Source organism: Hippocampus bargibanti, linkage group LG18 (assembly GCF_051943395.1).
Source record: "Hippocampus bargibanti isolate YZ-2025 linkage group LG18, ASM5194339v1, whole genome shotgun sequence".
Classification (NCBI taxonomy): Eukaryota; Metazoa; Chordata; class Actinopteri; order Syngnathiformes; family Syngnathidae; genus Hippocampus; species Hippocampus bargibanti.
The window spans coordinates 360537-377148 of record NC_142751.1 but is presented as its reverse complement, the minus strand read 5'-3'; the positions used below and the strand labels follow the sequence as shown (position 1 = coordinate 377148).

The window sequence follows — 16612 nt, the reverse complement described above, 5'->3', positions numbered from 1 at the left end:
AACAACCTCATCAACAAACAAATCGTGATACTTACAAAAAGTCTTTTCCACAAGTTGAAAGAAAACAGACAAGGTGTCGTCTTGCTGCATTTGGAACTTGGAGCGACTCGAGACGGCGCTTTTAGCATTCGCAAAGCAAAGCAGCTGTGAAACAAGCTCACGGCAGTTAAAAGGTCTCCCGTGGCGGAGCAGCATCACGCCCATCAACAAAGCTTTTCAATGGGATCGATCGAGCGAGCGACTTTGCAATTTCTTAGCTTAAAGAAAAAAAAGTACAAGTGATCAGGACACACTAAATGTGAAATAACCCCCCCCCCCCCAAAAAAAAAAAAAAAAAAAACGAATAAGTTAACACAAAATGGATAAAAGCTGTTCATCACAAATTGCCAATTCCCATATCTTCACATTTGGCAAATGAATCAAAAGCAGTTGATACACAAAATGGATAAAAGCTGTTGATCACAAATTGCCAATTCCCATATCTTCACATTTGGCAAATGAATCAAAAGCAGTTGATTGACCACATACGAGGGGTTTCGTTAAGCAAATAAATAATAATAAAAAAAAAAAAAGAGATTGGGAGGGAGAGCTTGTGGAATCCGGTGTTGTTGGTGCTTTTAAAATAGATTTCTTTGTTTCTTTTTTCTATTGGACAAATGAACAAGAAGGCGTATTGACGGTCATCTGCCAGCAAATGTGTTTAAAAGGAGGTTGAAAAAATATTCACAGTAAAGAAAATCAAGTGATGCAAAGTAAAAAAAAGGCATATTAAAAAAATTCTCGTACGCCTCTTGAAAAAACAAGTTCATTTTTGAAAAGAAAAAAAATCATAATAAATACTTTACTTTTAGGCCTTAAAGGACAACCGACACCATGTTTTTGTTTCCTAACTGACATCAGAAACACGTTTTATAGCATCGAAAATACCCAAAACGCACAGGCTGATATTTCTAGTCAAATGCAAACCACCAATAAAAATGAGTTAAAATGTCCCAAGACTACTTCAAAATGACCCCGGAAATGGCGAGTTTCAGAAGGTCCCGCCCCCTTGTTTGTGACGTCACGCCAGGACATCTTTCCTTGCTCTCGAATCAAAACAATGGCTTCAGGTTCAGAGAAGATGCTTTCTTGTTACTCATCCAGTTATGAATATGATTCAAATAGTTCTGAAGAGGAAAGCATAAATGTTCGCAATCGATTAAAAGAAGTCCTTCCGGATCAATTCGAGCCGTCTATGACAGCAATCTCAGAAAATGCACAAGATGGCGCCCAAGCTCCGTTGGAAATGGGCTGATTTGTCTGCTGGGAATTTGTGTCAACGAGTATCAAATAGTAGTCTTGGTACAACGCACGACGATTCACCATCACGTTATTTGTGTGTTTTCCTTCTAATTTCGCCATCAACACAAAGTTTTCAGACCAAACAAAGTACCTGAATGCATTGTGTGTCGCTTTCTCGGTCAGGGGCGTTCCTTCAGTGACGTCGCGTCCGGCATCGTCATCAACTCGAAAACAAGACTTCTTGAATATTCAGCGCGAGTCTTAAAACATAAAATATAGCGATATGGGGTGGAATCTTTGTAAAATACGCTCAGTAGAAGTCAGTTGAAGTGATTTTCCAAATTATGGACACAACTTGTCCGGAGGCGTCTGTTGTCCTTTAAATTTTGGTACATAACAAAAGACAAATTTGAGAAAAATGTTTTTGGAACAACAACAAAAATAATACAAAAAGTTGCAAATTCCAAAAGTGTTGGGCAATTCTCGTCCAATGCTGTTGTCATCTCACAATTACAAATAAGAATGAAGCCGTGTTTAAAAAGCTGCATAGTCTCTGGGCTTGATATTAACGCGTCTTATGTTGATGTTTTACAAACATCAAGTGCAGTCCTCGACCTCCCTTTTTTTCTTCAGTTGGCAAACAAACAAAAGAGAAACTGGTTTCCGCCAGCCGCTTGACGTAAAAGTGCATAGACGTTGGAGTCCACCAGAAAGCCATCATTGCGCTCGCCAATCTCAAGCTCGCAAATCTGTGACCCCCGCCCAAAGCCCCCTGCCTGACTCCCACCTTGTTGCGGCTAGCCATAGCAGCATCCTGCTCGCCGCGCTCCATGGAAATCTACAACACCCAGGATGATGATACAGCAAAATTGGACAGCAACCAAAAAATGCTCACAAATTTAGGCCCACGTTTATGTCACCAACGTTCTATTTTATTGCCCCACCCCAGGCCCTCATTTCCCCACTGCCGTCAGTAACTATAGTGATTCTTTACCGACTGTCCAAGTTCATGTGAATCGTTCTTAAATTTGCGTCTTCAAGGATTGATTTTAGAAGGACTCAAAGTAGAACTTGAGGGGGGGGGGGGGGGTCAGCATTTGGCTTGAGGGATTTGGGCAAAGAGGCCAATGGCCTTGTTGGGATCTGGCACGGCCTACCGCCATCGGTATCGAGGCCTAGATGCAATTTTGGAATTCGGGAGGCTGAAGATGAGTTGGCTGTGCCATTTGGGTGGAAGATTCTGCTTTACCCGAGCAGTATTTTGGAGGTCCGCTTCGGCTCCAGGGTCGGACTGACTTGGGGGATCTGTCTCGGGGAAAACCGGGGATAGGCCAGGCCATTCCGAGTTTGACAGAGGACTCAGAAAGAAGACCCCTCGGTCCAAGTCCCCGTTGTGTGGAGGCTTTGCAAATCAGGGGGCCAACCGGAGACAGAGTGGGATCAAGGAGTGCAGTGCTCCGGTTGCACTTTGAGGTTTGGGGCGGCTTTGGGGGAAGAAGAGGTTCTTCGCCTGGTTCTGGGCTCAAATTCAACCCAAAAATTCCGCATGACAAGTTCACATTTGGCCGTTAGAAGTCTGTGCCCGAACCAGTCACCTCTTTGGCCCCGTAGGAATCAGCAGACTGGGTCAGGAACGGTCGGTTCCTCACCGGGCTGGCCGGTCCAGTGTATAGCGACGTCCGGCCGCGCTCTCGAAATAAAACGGGGAAATCCAAGTCTGCTCTTCGGGCAACTTGAAGCTAAAGCGCCTGCGGGGCCTTGTCGCCGTGTCTTTTGCTACCTATGTACAAGCGGCCATCCCGCCCAAACCAAGCCCAATCCGGTTGAGGTCCGCCTCTTGTGACTCCGTTCCAATTGCCCCTTCCCGAAACGCCCCCCCGCCCCACTCATCTAACAGTTGCTGCTGTTGCGGAACTCTCCGTTCTCTGTGATTTGCAGCTTGGTGGGATTGGTGGGTGAGATGCCGTTGCGCGACTGCGTGCTGTAGCGCTCCTTCAGCTGCGTCAGGGCGCTCATGAGGCGGGCGTTGGCGGCGTCCAGAGAGGCGATGCGTTTCTCCTGCGGGGAGGCACACAATAAGGCTTTGGCTTTGGCTTTGACCGACGACAACAAAACAACACGGCTGAGGGCGAGGTCCGCTTTGGTACCTGCGCCTCAATGATTTTCTGCTTGGAGTCCACCATGGCCTGCATGTCCGAGTGATCTTTCTTCAGCTCCTCCTCCACAGACATCAACCTGGACGAGGCAGGCGGTGTCAAGACAGCATCGGGTAGGGGGATGCCGACCCCCAAACTCCTCCCCCCCTACCTGCTGATGATGCCCTTCATCTGTAGGTCCTTATCGTCCTGCTGCCGCCGCAGGCGCTCCTCTGACTCCTCCAGCCGGGCCTGGTACTCCATCAGGACCCTGTGGGCCTGCTCGTCCTGGCCCTTGAGACGGGCCTCGTACTCGTCCAGCTTCTGCACCGACGCCCGCAGCTTCTCCTGCAGCACGGCAATCTCCTGCTGGTACTGCGCCGTCGCAAAAGAGAAGAGCGGCTGTGAAAACGGTGGCAAGATCTTGCCCGGGTTGCCTCTTTTCTTTTGCGACCGCTTCAAGCTAGCGTGGATTGGCGCGGCCCGAAGTTGGGCTCAAGAGAAGGAGTTGCTGTTTTTTGGAACGTCCCGGCGCTCAAATTTTGAAAAAACGTTCCGAGTGCCATCAGCAGGTGCAGCTCACATCTTCTTCCCACGGTGGAGGCTATTTCCGGTGCAAGGACGGTGTCGTTTTTTTGTGTTGTTGACAGATTGCAGACGTACACACAAGCTGCTTTGCAAATGGAGACAAAAACACGCACACTCTCTCTCTCTCTCTCTCCCTCAATGCCCCCCCCCCCCAGGGGGGGGGCATTGAGGTTGTCGGGAAGTTGAAAAGGAGGGATGGCAATGGCAGGTGACCTTGTGCACCTGCGTCAGATCCTCCCTGTGCCTCAGCGCTTGGTGCAATTGCTGCTCCGCGGCCTCCTGGTCTAAATACTGCACATTCATATTCAAAAGCCACGCCGCCGTGCGGTCCAGCGCGCTGGGGTTCACGGGGGAGGGGGCCTGGTGGGAACCAACACGCACACTTACAATACACACACTTGAAGGCAGTGCACGTAGAAGGGGAGGCGGGGGGTCGCCAACAAAAGCACAGGCACCGAGCCAGCATGCAATTGAGATGACGAGGAGGGGATGCGAGCGCATCCTTTTTGTTAGCCGTAGCCAAGTGCTAAGCCGCCGCTAACCTGCTTGTGCTGCGCTCTGGCTTTGGTTTCCGGACTCTCCCCCTTGGACGAGGACGACGGCTGCCGCACGCAGGCGCCGCTGGCGGTCCAGTCGGGCGAGGGGGTTACGGCGCCGCCCGAGCTGGGTCGGGCGTAGGTGCCGCGGCCCCGCCCCGCACCCTGCGGCGGCTGGTCGATCCGCCGCTGGGGCCCGCCGGCGCTGTTCTGTCGGGGAGGGGCGGGCTGGCGCTGTGACTCGGCCAGGGACGACTGGCGGCGGGCAAAGTCGCCCGAGCGCCTGGGGTACTCGTCGCCGCCGCCGTGGTTCGGGAAGGCCGGCTTGCCGTCCTCAGCGTTGCTGTGGGAGCTGACCGAGCTGAGGCACTCGGAACCGGACTCGCTCAGGCCCCGGGGGGATGCCGGCAGGCAGGTGGCCATCTGCCGCAAACACAGGCGGAAACGCCGTTGGATCGACAAGAGCCTCAAAAGCGCCACCGTCCGGGCGGTTTACCTGGTAGACCGGGTTCTGGAAGGACAGCGGGGCGAGCAGCTGGGCGGGCCGGCCCGGGGCGCCTTCCGTGCCCGGGCGCCTCAAGTCGCAGCCGGCAGGGAGGTTGTACTGCGGCACCCTGGCGGACCAGCCGTCCGCCGGGACGGGGGAGGGGCCCTCTTCCAGCTCGCGGGGATCTTGCAGGTCCACCATGGAGAGGCTCTTGCCGCCGTTGGCCACGCCCATGTCAGCTTCGTTGCTCTCGGAGTAACTGGAGCTGCGCGCCGGCGAAGGCTGGACCCCCGAGACCCTTGTCACGAAGAACAGGTCCTTGTTTTCCGGCGTGGGGGAGGGGAGCCGCGTCAGGTCCATCAATCTGAGGGGGGGAAGCCCGGAATGTCACACTCGCTTCACGCGCTGGCCCTCGGCGCCGGCGGCTCAGTCGTTACCCCGTCAGGTCGTTGTCGACAACCATCTTGTGCAGCCCCGTCGAGGCCTCGGCGGGCGGTGAGCCCGTCCGCTCCGGCGACCCCGCGGGGGCCGTGCCCGACGGGTGGCTCAGCGCCAGGCTCACCTCTTGCAGGATCCTTGGCAGAGGGCCCAGCTTGAAGGTGCCGCCCTTTTAAGAAAGGAAATCGCCCGTGAGCGTCTCATCGCGTCAACCACTCAAGTGACGAATGAGCGCGAGTCCGCCGTTGCTGGGCCAGAAAATCACAGTTTGCCCACAAAAGCTGTCGGAACAATTCCAAACTGCTCAATGATTGCTATGTTTTCCTCCTTCCCCAACAGATGGACGCAACTCCTTATCGCTTCCTCATCTGACCCCGCAGCGAATGCCCCCCCAAACATGGTTGTTCCCTGCTCCCGTGCTGTTTATGTAACGCCGTCATCAATAATTGATGGAGGCCCAGATAAATATCCAAATGTATTCCGCGCGCTATTTGAGGGGCGGTGACCCATTTTCAAGATTGCGCCCAAAACAACTGATGAAACAAACCCAACGGTCAAAAGTCGCTTTTGGTGGCGATGCCGGCGGCCTGGCGCTACCTGCTCCATCTGGGAGAGTGCCTCGGAAAGGAGCGAGTGCAGCGTAGAGAGCTCGCGGCCCAGGTCGATGTAACCCTCGAAGCCCGCTGTATTGGAGATGGTCTCGTGGTTGGAGATCTCCAGCAGGAAGCGCTGCATGTTGCTCCACTCGTGCTCCAGGAACTGGTTCATGAAGGACATGTACTCCTCCTTGTTGCCGAACCTGACCGGCGCAACGACACTCTGGATTGGAATCTGACCCATCGCGGTCTCCCGCCGTGAAAAAACAAAAGTTAGCCGTACGCTCTGAATAAGCACCGACGCACGCAACGTGACGTCAAGGAAGACCTCGTGGGGGGTTGTCGCGACTCCTACTGCCGAGCAGGACGCGGCCACGGGGGGCAGCGTGGCGCACTTCCGCAAAGCAAAGGCGGCCGCTGGTTTGCGGACACTCACTTGGCGAAATTGGCCAGGTTCTGCGTGACCTTGGCGATGAGCGTGAGGGTGCGCGCCGTGCGGTCGTCGGGGTACTCCTGCATCAGATTGAAGAGCGACGGCGACATGATGGCCGGGCACAGGAAGCGCAGGAAGAGCGAGGCGCTGATCAGCCGCTCGCTGATGTCTGGCCGGCCGCGGTTGCCGCACTCCTGCCGCCACGAGGCGAAAACCTCCTTCAGCTCCCGCGGGAAAACGCTGGTTTCAGAGGACACAAGCCCGGTTGGTGCGCGATGGCGCCATGGCAGGGCCACGTGGCTTGGCTCACCAGTACGAGTTGATGATCTTGCAGAAGGCCAGCTCGCAGCACATTTTCAGGTTGCTCTGGTGCTCCGGGAGGTCCCCCGAGGAGCACTTGGACGGGTCCACCTCGCAGTTTTCATCAGACTCGTACAAAGCCTTGATGAACTCGCCTTGAAAACAACAACGAGCAGGTCTGTTTTTTTTCCTTTTGTTTTGACTGAACCAGAATCTGGAGCGCCCGCGCCAAAGATTTTAGTTGTCAAGCTGACGTCAAACGAACGACAGAAAGTTTGCTGGCGTACCGATGCATAAATTACAAGGCCGCTAGCTTCTCGCCCCGTTGAGACGAGCCGCTTTTCACAAACAAACAAACAAACAAAGAAAGCTCGGCCGAGTAAAGGGCAGGCCAGGCCACTCACCAAGAGCGTCCTGCAGGTACTTTTGGCCCACCAGTTTGAGGTACTCCTCGATGGCTTTGGTGGCCAAGGTGTTCTCGCGGAAGATCAGGTGCTCGTTCTCCCCGCAGCGGTCCACTTCCGACATCATCAGGTCCGTCAGGAAGTCCTACGAGGCAAACAGAGGGAGGCCATTGCCGTTATCTGACTGCGCCGCCCCTCTCATTCCATCGGGCCATCCACAAGATGAGGGGGCTTTCAATGATATTTCTGTGGATGCCAGACCTTTCTTCCTTGTTTCATGACAGGGGGACAGGGATAGGGGGTTTTGGGAAGAATCCTCTTCCCTTGCCTTGACGTATTTGTCTCGCAGGAATGTCCCGGAGCGAGTTTGCATGGACTTTGAAGACTCGTCCCTTCAGACTGGAGCGATCCGTTATCGATTGTCAATCGAATTGGACAATGGAGGCAACTGTGTCTTCAATCAGTGACTTTTTATTTTTTAAATGTAGATTTCATGATCTTAGATCAGACATCGGCAACCCGCGGCTCCGGAGCCGCATGTGGCTCTTTCACCCCCCTGCTGCGGCTCCCTGCGGCTTTAGAAAATAAATAATGAGTATTTAATTTAATGTATATTATTTTAGTTCGTTCGTTTTTAAAATGTAATTCTAAATTTGAAGATTATGGTGATTATAAATAATACAAAATAAAACGTATTCAATTTTTATTTGTGACTCATAATATACGTCACAACGATCGATAGTGGACGTACATCCGGTCACAACCGCCAAATTGCGCACGATTTCTTGAATTTTTCGACCCCCAGGTCGGCCAACTATGGATAAATCTCAGAAAAGAAAAGTGTCTGAAGAAAACAGAACGTTTAATGAGACGTGGGCAGATTCGTTCGCCTTCACTGCTGACGAGACAGGTTTACCGGTATGCTTAATATGTCATGAGAAGTTAGCAAACAACAAAAAGTCAAATGTCGCAAGACATTTCTAGAACAAACACACAGCCTTTGCTCAAAAATATCCGGATGGAGATGAGAGAAAAAGCCGTTTCGGAACTGATCATTTTATGAAGTGGATGAAATCTACAAATTCATCTACATATGCTAGTTTTGTGGCCGCTCAGGAAATAATAAATAATAAAGGCAAATCCAATCCAATCCAAATAGACAGGCACGGGAAGCCGTCAAATAGACATTGAGTATTATATTTGAAAGTAATCTTCAACCCAACGTCTTTTTTCCGAGTTTAAAAAATGTTTTTGTTGCGTGCAGAAATGTAATTTTGCTTCTCTGTAACAGTTCATTGATTCATAAATGCAACACACTATAGTTTGTTTATGCATATATAAAGGTAAAAAACAATGATGAAAAGATGCAGTGTTGTCTTCACTTTAAATGTCAAAAGGATTTTGTGGCTCCCGGTGGTTTCTTTTCTGTGGGAAATGGGTCCAAATGGCTCTTTGAGTCGGAAAGGTTGCCGACCCCTGTCTTAGATGGTGAACAAATGCCTGAAGAATGGAGACGAAGTGTACTGGTGCTCATTTTCAAAAACAAGGGAGATGTGCAGAGTTGTAACTACAGAGGAATAAAGTTGAGGAGCCACACAATGAAACTATGGGAAAGAGTAGTTGAAGCTAGACTAAGAGCAGAAGTAAACATTTGTGAGCAGCAGTATGGCTTCATGCCTTAAAAGAGTACGACAGATGCAGTGTTTGCTTTAAGAATGCTGATAGAGAAGTACAGAGAAGGTCAGAAGGAATTGCATTGTGTCTTTGTAGATCTGGAGAAAGCCTATGACAGGGTGCCCAGAGAAGTGCTGTGGCATTGCATGAGGAAGTCTGGAGTGACGGTAAAGTATGTCAGTATGGCGGTGCAAGACATGTATCATGACTGTAAGACAGTTGTGAGGTGTGCTGTCGGTGTGACGGAGGAATTCAAGGAGGGGTCAGCCCTGAGCCCCTTCTTATTCGCTATGGTGATGGACAGGCTGACCGACGATGTTCGACAATAATCTCCTTGGACCATGATGTTTGCAGATGACATTGTGATCTGTAGCAAGAGCAGGGAACAGGCGGGGGAGGTATGCCCTGGAAAGGAGAGGAATGAAGATCAGGACATGTCCAGAGGAGACAGTGACTGTATCGGGAGAAAGGTGCTGAGCTTTGAACTGCCGGGCAGGAGACCGAGAGGAAGACCAAAGAGGAGGTTTATGGATGTTGTCAAAGAGGACATGAAGATATCAGGTGTGAGAGAAGAGGATGCACAAAACCGGGTTAGATGGAGGACACTGATTCGCTGTGGCGACCCCCAAAGGGAAAAGCTAAAGAAAAAAGAAGGAATGTAGATTTCAATGTTTGGGAATCGACCATTTAGATCGTTATTCTGAGTTTGGCCTCTCTCGATCGTTGGAACTACGATGGATCAATACCATCATCCCAGGACTCATCATCCCCAAACTTCTCCAGCTTGGTGTGTCCCCCACGATCTGCCAGTGGACCCTCAGCTTCCTGACAGGACGGACACAACAGGTCAGACTGGGAAATATATCATCCACAACACGAACCACGAGCACTGGAGCCCCGCAGGGATGCGTCCTCTCTCCGTTGCTCTTCTCTCTCTACACAAACGACTGCACCTCAACGCACCCGGCTGTCAAATTCATAAAGTTCGCAGACGACACCACGGTCATCGGTCTCATCCAAGACGGCGACGAGTCTGCGTACCGACAACAAGTGGAGCAGCTGGAGCTCTGGTGCAGCCGTCACAACCTGGAGCTGAACACGCTCAAGACAGTTGAGATGATGGTGGACTTCAGGAAACATCCATCACCACAGCTACCCCTCACACTATCCAACTGCCTGGTGTCAACCGTTGACACCTTCAAGTTCCTGGGAATCACAGTCTCCCAGGACATGAAGTGGATGTCAACACCAACTCTATCCTGAAAAAGGCCCAACAGAGAATGTACTTCCTGAGGCTGCTAAAGAAGCATGGCCTGCCACAGGAGGTGCTGCAACATTTCTACACGGCTGTCATCGAATCCATCCTGTGTTCTTCCATCACCGTTTGGTTCGGGGCCGCCACAAAAATGGACAAAATCCGACTTCAACGGACAGTTAGGACGGCGGAAAAAATCATTGGCACCGCCCTACCCACTCTCGAGGACTTGCACACTGGAAGAATCCAAACTAGGGCGCGGAAAATCCTACTCCGCACCCTGCCCACCACCTTTTCCAGCTACTCCCCTCAGGCAGGCGCTACCGATCCATGCGCACCAAATCCAGCAGACATTTAAACAGCTTCTTCCCCCAAGCCATTAACTCTTTGAACTCTTTCAACAGTAGCCAAAATGGAACTGTATAGTGCAACTTAGCAGTTTTTGTTTTGACGACGATACTAGTGCAGCGTGTTCTACCGGAAACAAATTCCTTGTGTGTTCTACATACTTGGCAATAAAGATGATTCTGATTCTGAAAACGAATGCAGCCAGAGAACGGAGCGGCGAGTTGACGAATTTCCGACGTTGCAAAGGTCCCTGAATGCACGCCCGCGTCCGGGTGCGGAGGGGAGCAGACGGGGGTGGGGCACACCTGCAGCCCCCGAGTGGGCTTTTCTACGACTTTCGCCACACCCGAGTGGGAGTTTTCTGTTAACCCAAACGCGCAACAAGACTTCTTAATGGCGGAGGGCGCAAAGTACTCTGTTCTCGGGCCAAACCAGACACACCTGCCGCCATCCCGCCCAAGCGCCGGTGGCTGCTCGCTCGCTAGCTAGCTCGGAAAGGCGCCGCGGGGCCGACCACTTGGACGGGATTTGCTCCTCTCCAACGCGGTAAATTTCTCTTCATTTAAACTGTGTCTCGATGTTGCATGAAATGTTGAGCAAATGCTTCCAATCTCGGCCGCTTGGTTAATGTTGTTGTTGTTGGGGGGCGGGGGGGGCGAGGGAAGACCGTGAACCTTGCTTATAGGACAACCGACACCATTTTTTTCCCTAATTGACATCAGAAAAACGTTTTATAGCGTCTAAATACCCAAAACACGCAGGCTGATATTTTTAGTCAAATGCAAAACATCAATCAAAATAACTTAGTGTCCAAAAACTACTTCAAAATGAAACCGGAAATGGCCAGTTTCAGAAGGTCCCGCCCCCTTGTTCGTGGCGTCACGCCAAGACGTCTTGCCTTGCTCGAGTATCAAAATGGCTTCAGATTCGGAGAACACGCTTTCTTGTTACTCATCCAGTTATGAATATGTTTCAAATAGTTCTGAAGAGGAAAGCATGCATGTTGGCAATCGATTAAAGGAGTACTCCCATATCAATTAAAGCCGTCAATGACAGCAATGTAGCACCCAGAAAATGCAGAAGATGGTGCCCAAGCTCTGTTGGAAATGGGCTGATTTGTCTGCTGGGAATTTGTGTCAGCGAATATAAAATAGTTGTCTTGATTCACCATTGTGTTAGTTATGTGTTTTCCTTCTAATTTCACCATCAACACGGATCAACACGAAGTTTTCAGACCAAACAAAGTACTGCAAAATGCATTGTGTGTCACTTTCTCGGTCAGGGGCGGTCCAAACGTGATGTCACGTGGGGATGGTCATCAATTCGAAAACAAGACTTCCTGAATATTCAATGCGAGTCTTAAAACGTAAAATATAGCTATATGCGGTGGAATACGCTCAGTAGAAGTCATTTGAAGTGATTTTACAAATTAAGGATACAACTTGTCCGGAGGCATCGGTTGTCCTTTAAGAATCAGATGTCCGCTAGTATTTAGCGGAATTCCGTTATTTTTTCCTTGTGTGTTTTAATACTTGGCAATAAAGAAGACTCTGATTCTGATGTCGGTTGCTTCCGTTGACAATCAGGATTGCCTGGGAGTAAATAATAATACATTTAATTTACAAGCGCCTTCTTGAACACTCAAGAACACTTTACAATTAAAAGAACAATACACAGAACAATAAAACCATCAATTAAATGAGAAATAATTAAATAGCTGTAATACCGCAAGACTGTGTGCGATGAAGAGAAACGATTGAGAAAACAAATATGACAGCTCCCTTACCGCGCTTTTTGCCAGTAAACTTGCACTAAGCATTGTGGCATTTTTGGTACTTATATTGGATTGGCTTGGATTTGCCTTTTTCAGTCTCGTAATGGAGAAATTTACATTTCACAGCAGCAAAGTGATGGAAGGAATGAAAGTAGAAAAACAAAATACATGAACTGCTGGAAAGGCAGCCACTCTCGCAGCGCCGTCTTGAAGTCAAAAGAACCAAAAAAACTAAACAAATAATATGACAGCACAAAGACACAGAGTCATTCATTCTTAAGCACTTTCTGTACATGAAGCAGTTCTAGATGAAAGAGAGGATCAAAGTGTTTAATGTGTTAATAGCCTTAGACAGTGTAGTTGAGATATGTCTAGATGTGTTTTGATGTAAAGTCTACGTGTTCCGTGTGATTGCTCGCTCGTGAGAGCACACGACTTTTCACATTGTAAAGATGTCGATGATGTAAAGATTATAGAAGAGAGATACAGTGAGACCTTAGTTTACAAACACCTTATTTTATGAACTTTTCATTTTACGAACGTCAAATTTATGAAAATTAAACCTTGAAATACGCATTATTTTCATGATACACACCCACCACGGCTGGTGGAGTAATCTTCGGCGGAAAAACACCAGAGCACACGACCTTCGGATCTGGCGGAGTGACCTTCGGTGGAAGCACACGACCGAACAGCGCTCCAGCCGGCACTACTTTCCACACCCCCTCTCATTGAATGCACATGTCGATCGCCTCCTTGGAGCTATTTGCTGAATTTTTTACTATTATGGGACCAAAAAAAACCCCACCACAGGCTCGTCTTCAGCCCAAGAAGACACCAAATAAAATCACCGTGGCTGAGAAGGAGATATTGAAAGAATTGAAAAACACAGAATTGAGAATAAGAATTAAAAAACACGAACGAGGCGTGCGTTTGTGTGATTTAGTGGCCGAGCACGGCTACGCTAAGTCAACCATTACTGCCATTCTCCGGAACAGAGAAGCCATCAAAGGGGCATCTGTTGCAAAAGGTGTTTCCGTGCTCTCAAAGCGACGGTCTCGTGCAATTGAAGAAGTTGAAAAACTTCTGTTAATTTGGATTCACGAAAAGCAGCTATCCGACGGCAGCGTGAGTAAAGCTATTTCATGCGAGAAAGCACGGCTAATTCACGCCGATATCGTCATGCGCCAACCTGGAAGTTCGCCGCTTATTGAGGATTTTAAAGCCAGCAACGGATGGTTCGAGAACATCTGAGGAAGAGGACGAGATGGCTGCAGCATCAAGTGAGCTCATCAAGGCAATGTTGGCAAAGTGGAATGATGTGCAGGCTTTTACCGACCAGTTCCATCCAGAAAAGACGGTGGCTATGACAATCATCAACATGATGAACGATAATGTGATGCCTCAGCTTCGTAAGACCTTACAAGTCAGAAAGCAACAGGTGTCCATTAAGAGGTTTTTAATCAGCAAAAAGGATGAGGAGTCTCCAAAGAAAAAAGAAGAGAAGCCACACCAGAGGTTAAGTTACCAACAGTCCCCAACGACCATCAAAAAGGTCAATAAAACTTTATTTTACAGTACGGTTTATTTCTTTAATTACAGTCCTCATGTAATGTGCCTCTCTTTCCAAACAGCAATTCCCTCTGACCTTCGACCTCCTACACCATTCCATCAAGCCATCAATGACCATCATAAAGGTAAATAAAACGACTTTATTTTATAGCACGGTTTATTTCTTTAATTACAGTCCTTATTTAATGTGACTCTCTTTCCAAACAGCAATTCCCTTTGACCTCGGACCTCCAACGCCATTCCATCAAGCCATCAATGACCATCACAAATGTAAATAAAGTGACTTTATTATACTGTACGTCTGTGTAAGCTCCCAGTCGTACAGGAGTGGTCCATCGATGAGAAGGTTTCTTCAGCCGTCATCTGTACTTTTTTGAAGGTTTCGGACGTTTCTCCTCCTATCCAAGAGGCTTCGTCAGCGAACTAAAGTCTGACTGGTCGTATCGACCCTATTTATATATCCATAATGTCCAGACATGGCGGTGCCGGACACAGCTATGATAGGTCCCTACTCTCAGGTTGGGGGGAGCAGAGGACCACTCCCTGTGGCCCCACTGATTGTTCCTACATTCCTGACTAACGACTGGCCTATTACCCCCACTCCCCCTGGTATCACCTCATCACTATGCATGCACTAATTTTTGCCTTAACGTGTTTATCGGTTTGAAATAAGTAGGAATTTTGTGTTGCAGGCAAAAATTAGTGCATCCAAAAGATAGGCTACCAAATGAAAAAACGTGAAAATGAAAGTAATGTAGTTTATTCCATACATTGTAAGAATGAAAATTGTAAAGAGCAGTACATTGGGGAGACTCAACAAATTCTCAAAAAAAGACTTTATCAACATCCCAGGGATAATACTAGTGGGCCTCAATCGGCAGTACATTTGCACCTAAAAGCGAGCAACCACTCATTTGACGACAATGAGGTTAAAATCTTAGCGAAAGAACATAGATGGTTTGAAAGGGGAGTAAAAGAAGCGATTCTTATAAAACAACAAAATCCTTCATTAAAGCGGTCTGGTGGGGTGAGGTTCAATTTGGATCGTTCATACAATAACCTGCTTAGGCAAAACAGGTTAGACAACATTCGTAATGCTGATGAGGGTCGTTATGCTGATGATACCGGAGGGAGGGGGGCAAACAGGCCAGTCGTTAGTCAGGAATGTAGGAACAATCAGTGGGGCCACAGGGAGTGGTCCTCTGCTCCCCCCACCCTGAGAGTAGGGACTTGTCATAGCTGTGTCCGGCACCGCCATGTCTGGACATTAGGGATATATAAATAGGGCCGATACGACCAGTAAGACTTTAGTTCGCTGACGAAGCCTCTTGGATAGGAGGCGAAACGTCCGAAACCTTCACTTTTGTACAGATGACGACTGAAGAAACCTCATCGATTTATTATACAGTGCAGTGTATTTCTTTCATTACAATACAATAGCACATTTATTATACATAGAATAAGGTATGTTGTGTGTAGTTTTAATGCTTATTTAGTTGAAAAGTATATTTTTGGAAACCCGAGAATGGATTATTCCCATTTTAATGGTTTCCTATGGGAGAATTTTCTTGTGATACACACTCTTTGGCTTACACACTCTGTCTGGGAACCAATTAAGTTCGTAAGCTGAGGTCTCACTGTATTCTACACAAGAGTGATAGTGGAACGGTGACGTCTCTGGATGCCGATGGAGGGATAAAGAATCGGTGGAATTGGGCATGGTTAGAAAAACAAGTCGATGGATGCCCGCTTTCACATTTCATATTCAAACATCAAAATCCGGCAGGGAAAAGTCCCTTGCAGTCTTTGCCATGGAAAAGTGATCAACTATGGTGGCAAAGTTTGGCTGTCACTCAAACAGCATTGTGAGGGAAGAAAAAGATGGAGAAAGCAGAATTACAAACTACCTGGTGAGGCATTCAAATTCACAAGTTATTATTCTAATGAAGGAAATTATGAATGGGCATGTTTATTACTGTTGACCTGTAGTACACCATGAATTTAATGATGGTTTATAATACTAAACTAACTAATTGCATAAGACCTGATGGGGGATGACCAAAGTTGATGAAAAGACTCCATAAACATCATAAAAGGTAGTTGTATAATTCTGTAAATATAGATGGAAATATTTCATTTTCCTCTATTTTAATTTCCCTTGGCCGGAATCTCCGTTGCTTTCAATCTCAATTTAAAACATTGAGATTGTAATTTTGGCATCGAAAAAAGTTGAGATTGTAATTTTGGCATGGCCCAGCCAAACCCATTTCACAGACAATCTGTGCGGAACGCCAATGGGCTTTGAGGAGGGCCAAGGACGACCACAAACTGGGTTGCGGTCTTCGAAGCTCGAGTCTGCGTTGTCTTTTGTGCTGTGTCCATGCGCCCGTCCACTGGCTTTGGCGCTAATAAGCGCAAGTGGAAGGCGCTTTGTGTCGCTGCCACATCTCGTCAGGCATCAAAACAAAACCCAAAAGGAGGAGGAGATGAAGAGGCTCGAGATGCTCTTTCGGGATGGGCTTGCCGGCGACATGCAGATCAATTCGCAAGATATCTCTTTAAAACCGACGCCGCCGCCGATTTTGTCGATGGCGGCGTGTGTGTGTGAGACTCGATGGTACTCGGAGGGGCGGAGATAGCAAAAAATAACTCTCGTCGTGGCCTCTCTCTCTCTCTCGTTTTGTTTTTGCATGTGGCAAATGAAGCGGCGCGCCTGACAAGGAGCCAGGGATTAAAAATAGTTTTCTAAATTTGACACTGGTCCGCACATCCCAACATGAGTGGGCGCGGC

The 16612-nt window shown here is 48.5% G+C and overlaps 1 protein-coding gene across 9 annotated transcripts in view; it reads right to left on the bottom strand.

Annotated features, from left to right (window-relative positions):
* Positions 1–876: 876 nt before the first annotated feature.
* The window catches only part of dab2ipb (DAB2 interacting protein b), a 31586-nt gene continuing 15850 nt past the window's right edge, over positions 877–16612 (bottom strand). For 8 of the 9 annotated variants that reach the window (XM_089020700.1, XM_089020701.1, XM_089020702.1 and 5 more), the window contains 11 exons: positions 7199–7343; positions 6805–6949; positions 6498–6734; positions 6063–6264; positions 5465–5634; positions 5037–5391; positions 4547–4963; positions 4218–4364; positions 3589–3791; positions 3429–3516; positions 877–3339 (listed from right to left, as the gene is read on the bottom strand). In XM_089020700.1, the coding sequence (XP_088876826.1) occupies positions 3172–3339; positions 3429–3516; positions 3589–3791; positions 4218–4364; positions 4547–4963; positions 5037–5391; positions 5465–5634; positions 6063–6264; positions 6498–6734; positions 6805–6949; positions 7199–7343 (2277 nt within the window). In that variant the 3' untranslated portion in view covers positions 877–3171. The remainder of the gene's footprint in view (positions 3340–3428; positions 3517–3588; positions 3792–4217; positions 4365–4546; positions 4964–5036; positions 5392–5464; positions 5635–6062; positions 6265–6497; positions 6735–6804; positions 6950–7198; positions 7344–16612) is intronic. The other variant, XM_089020699.1, reaches the window with a different exon arrangement.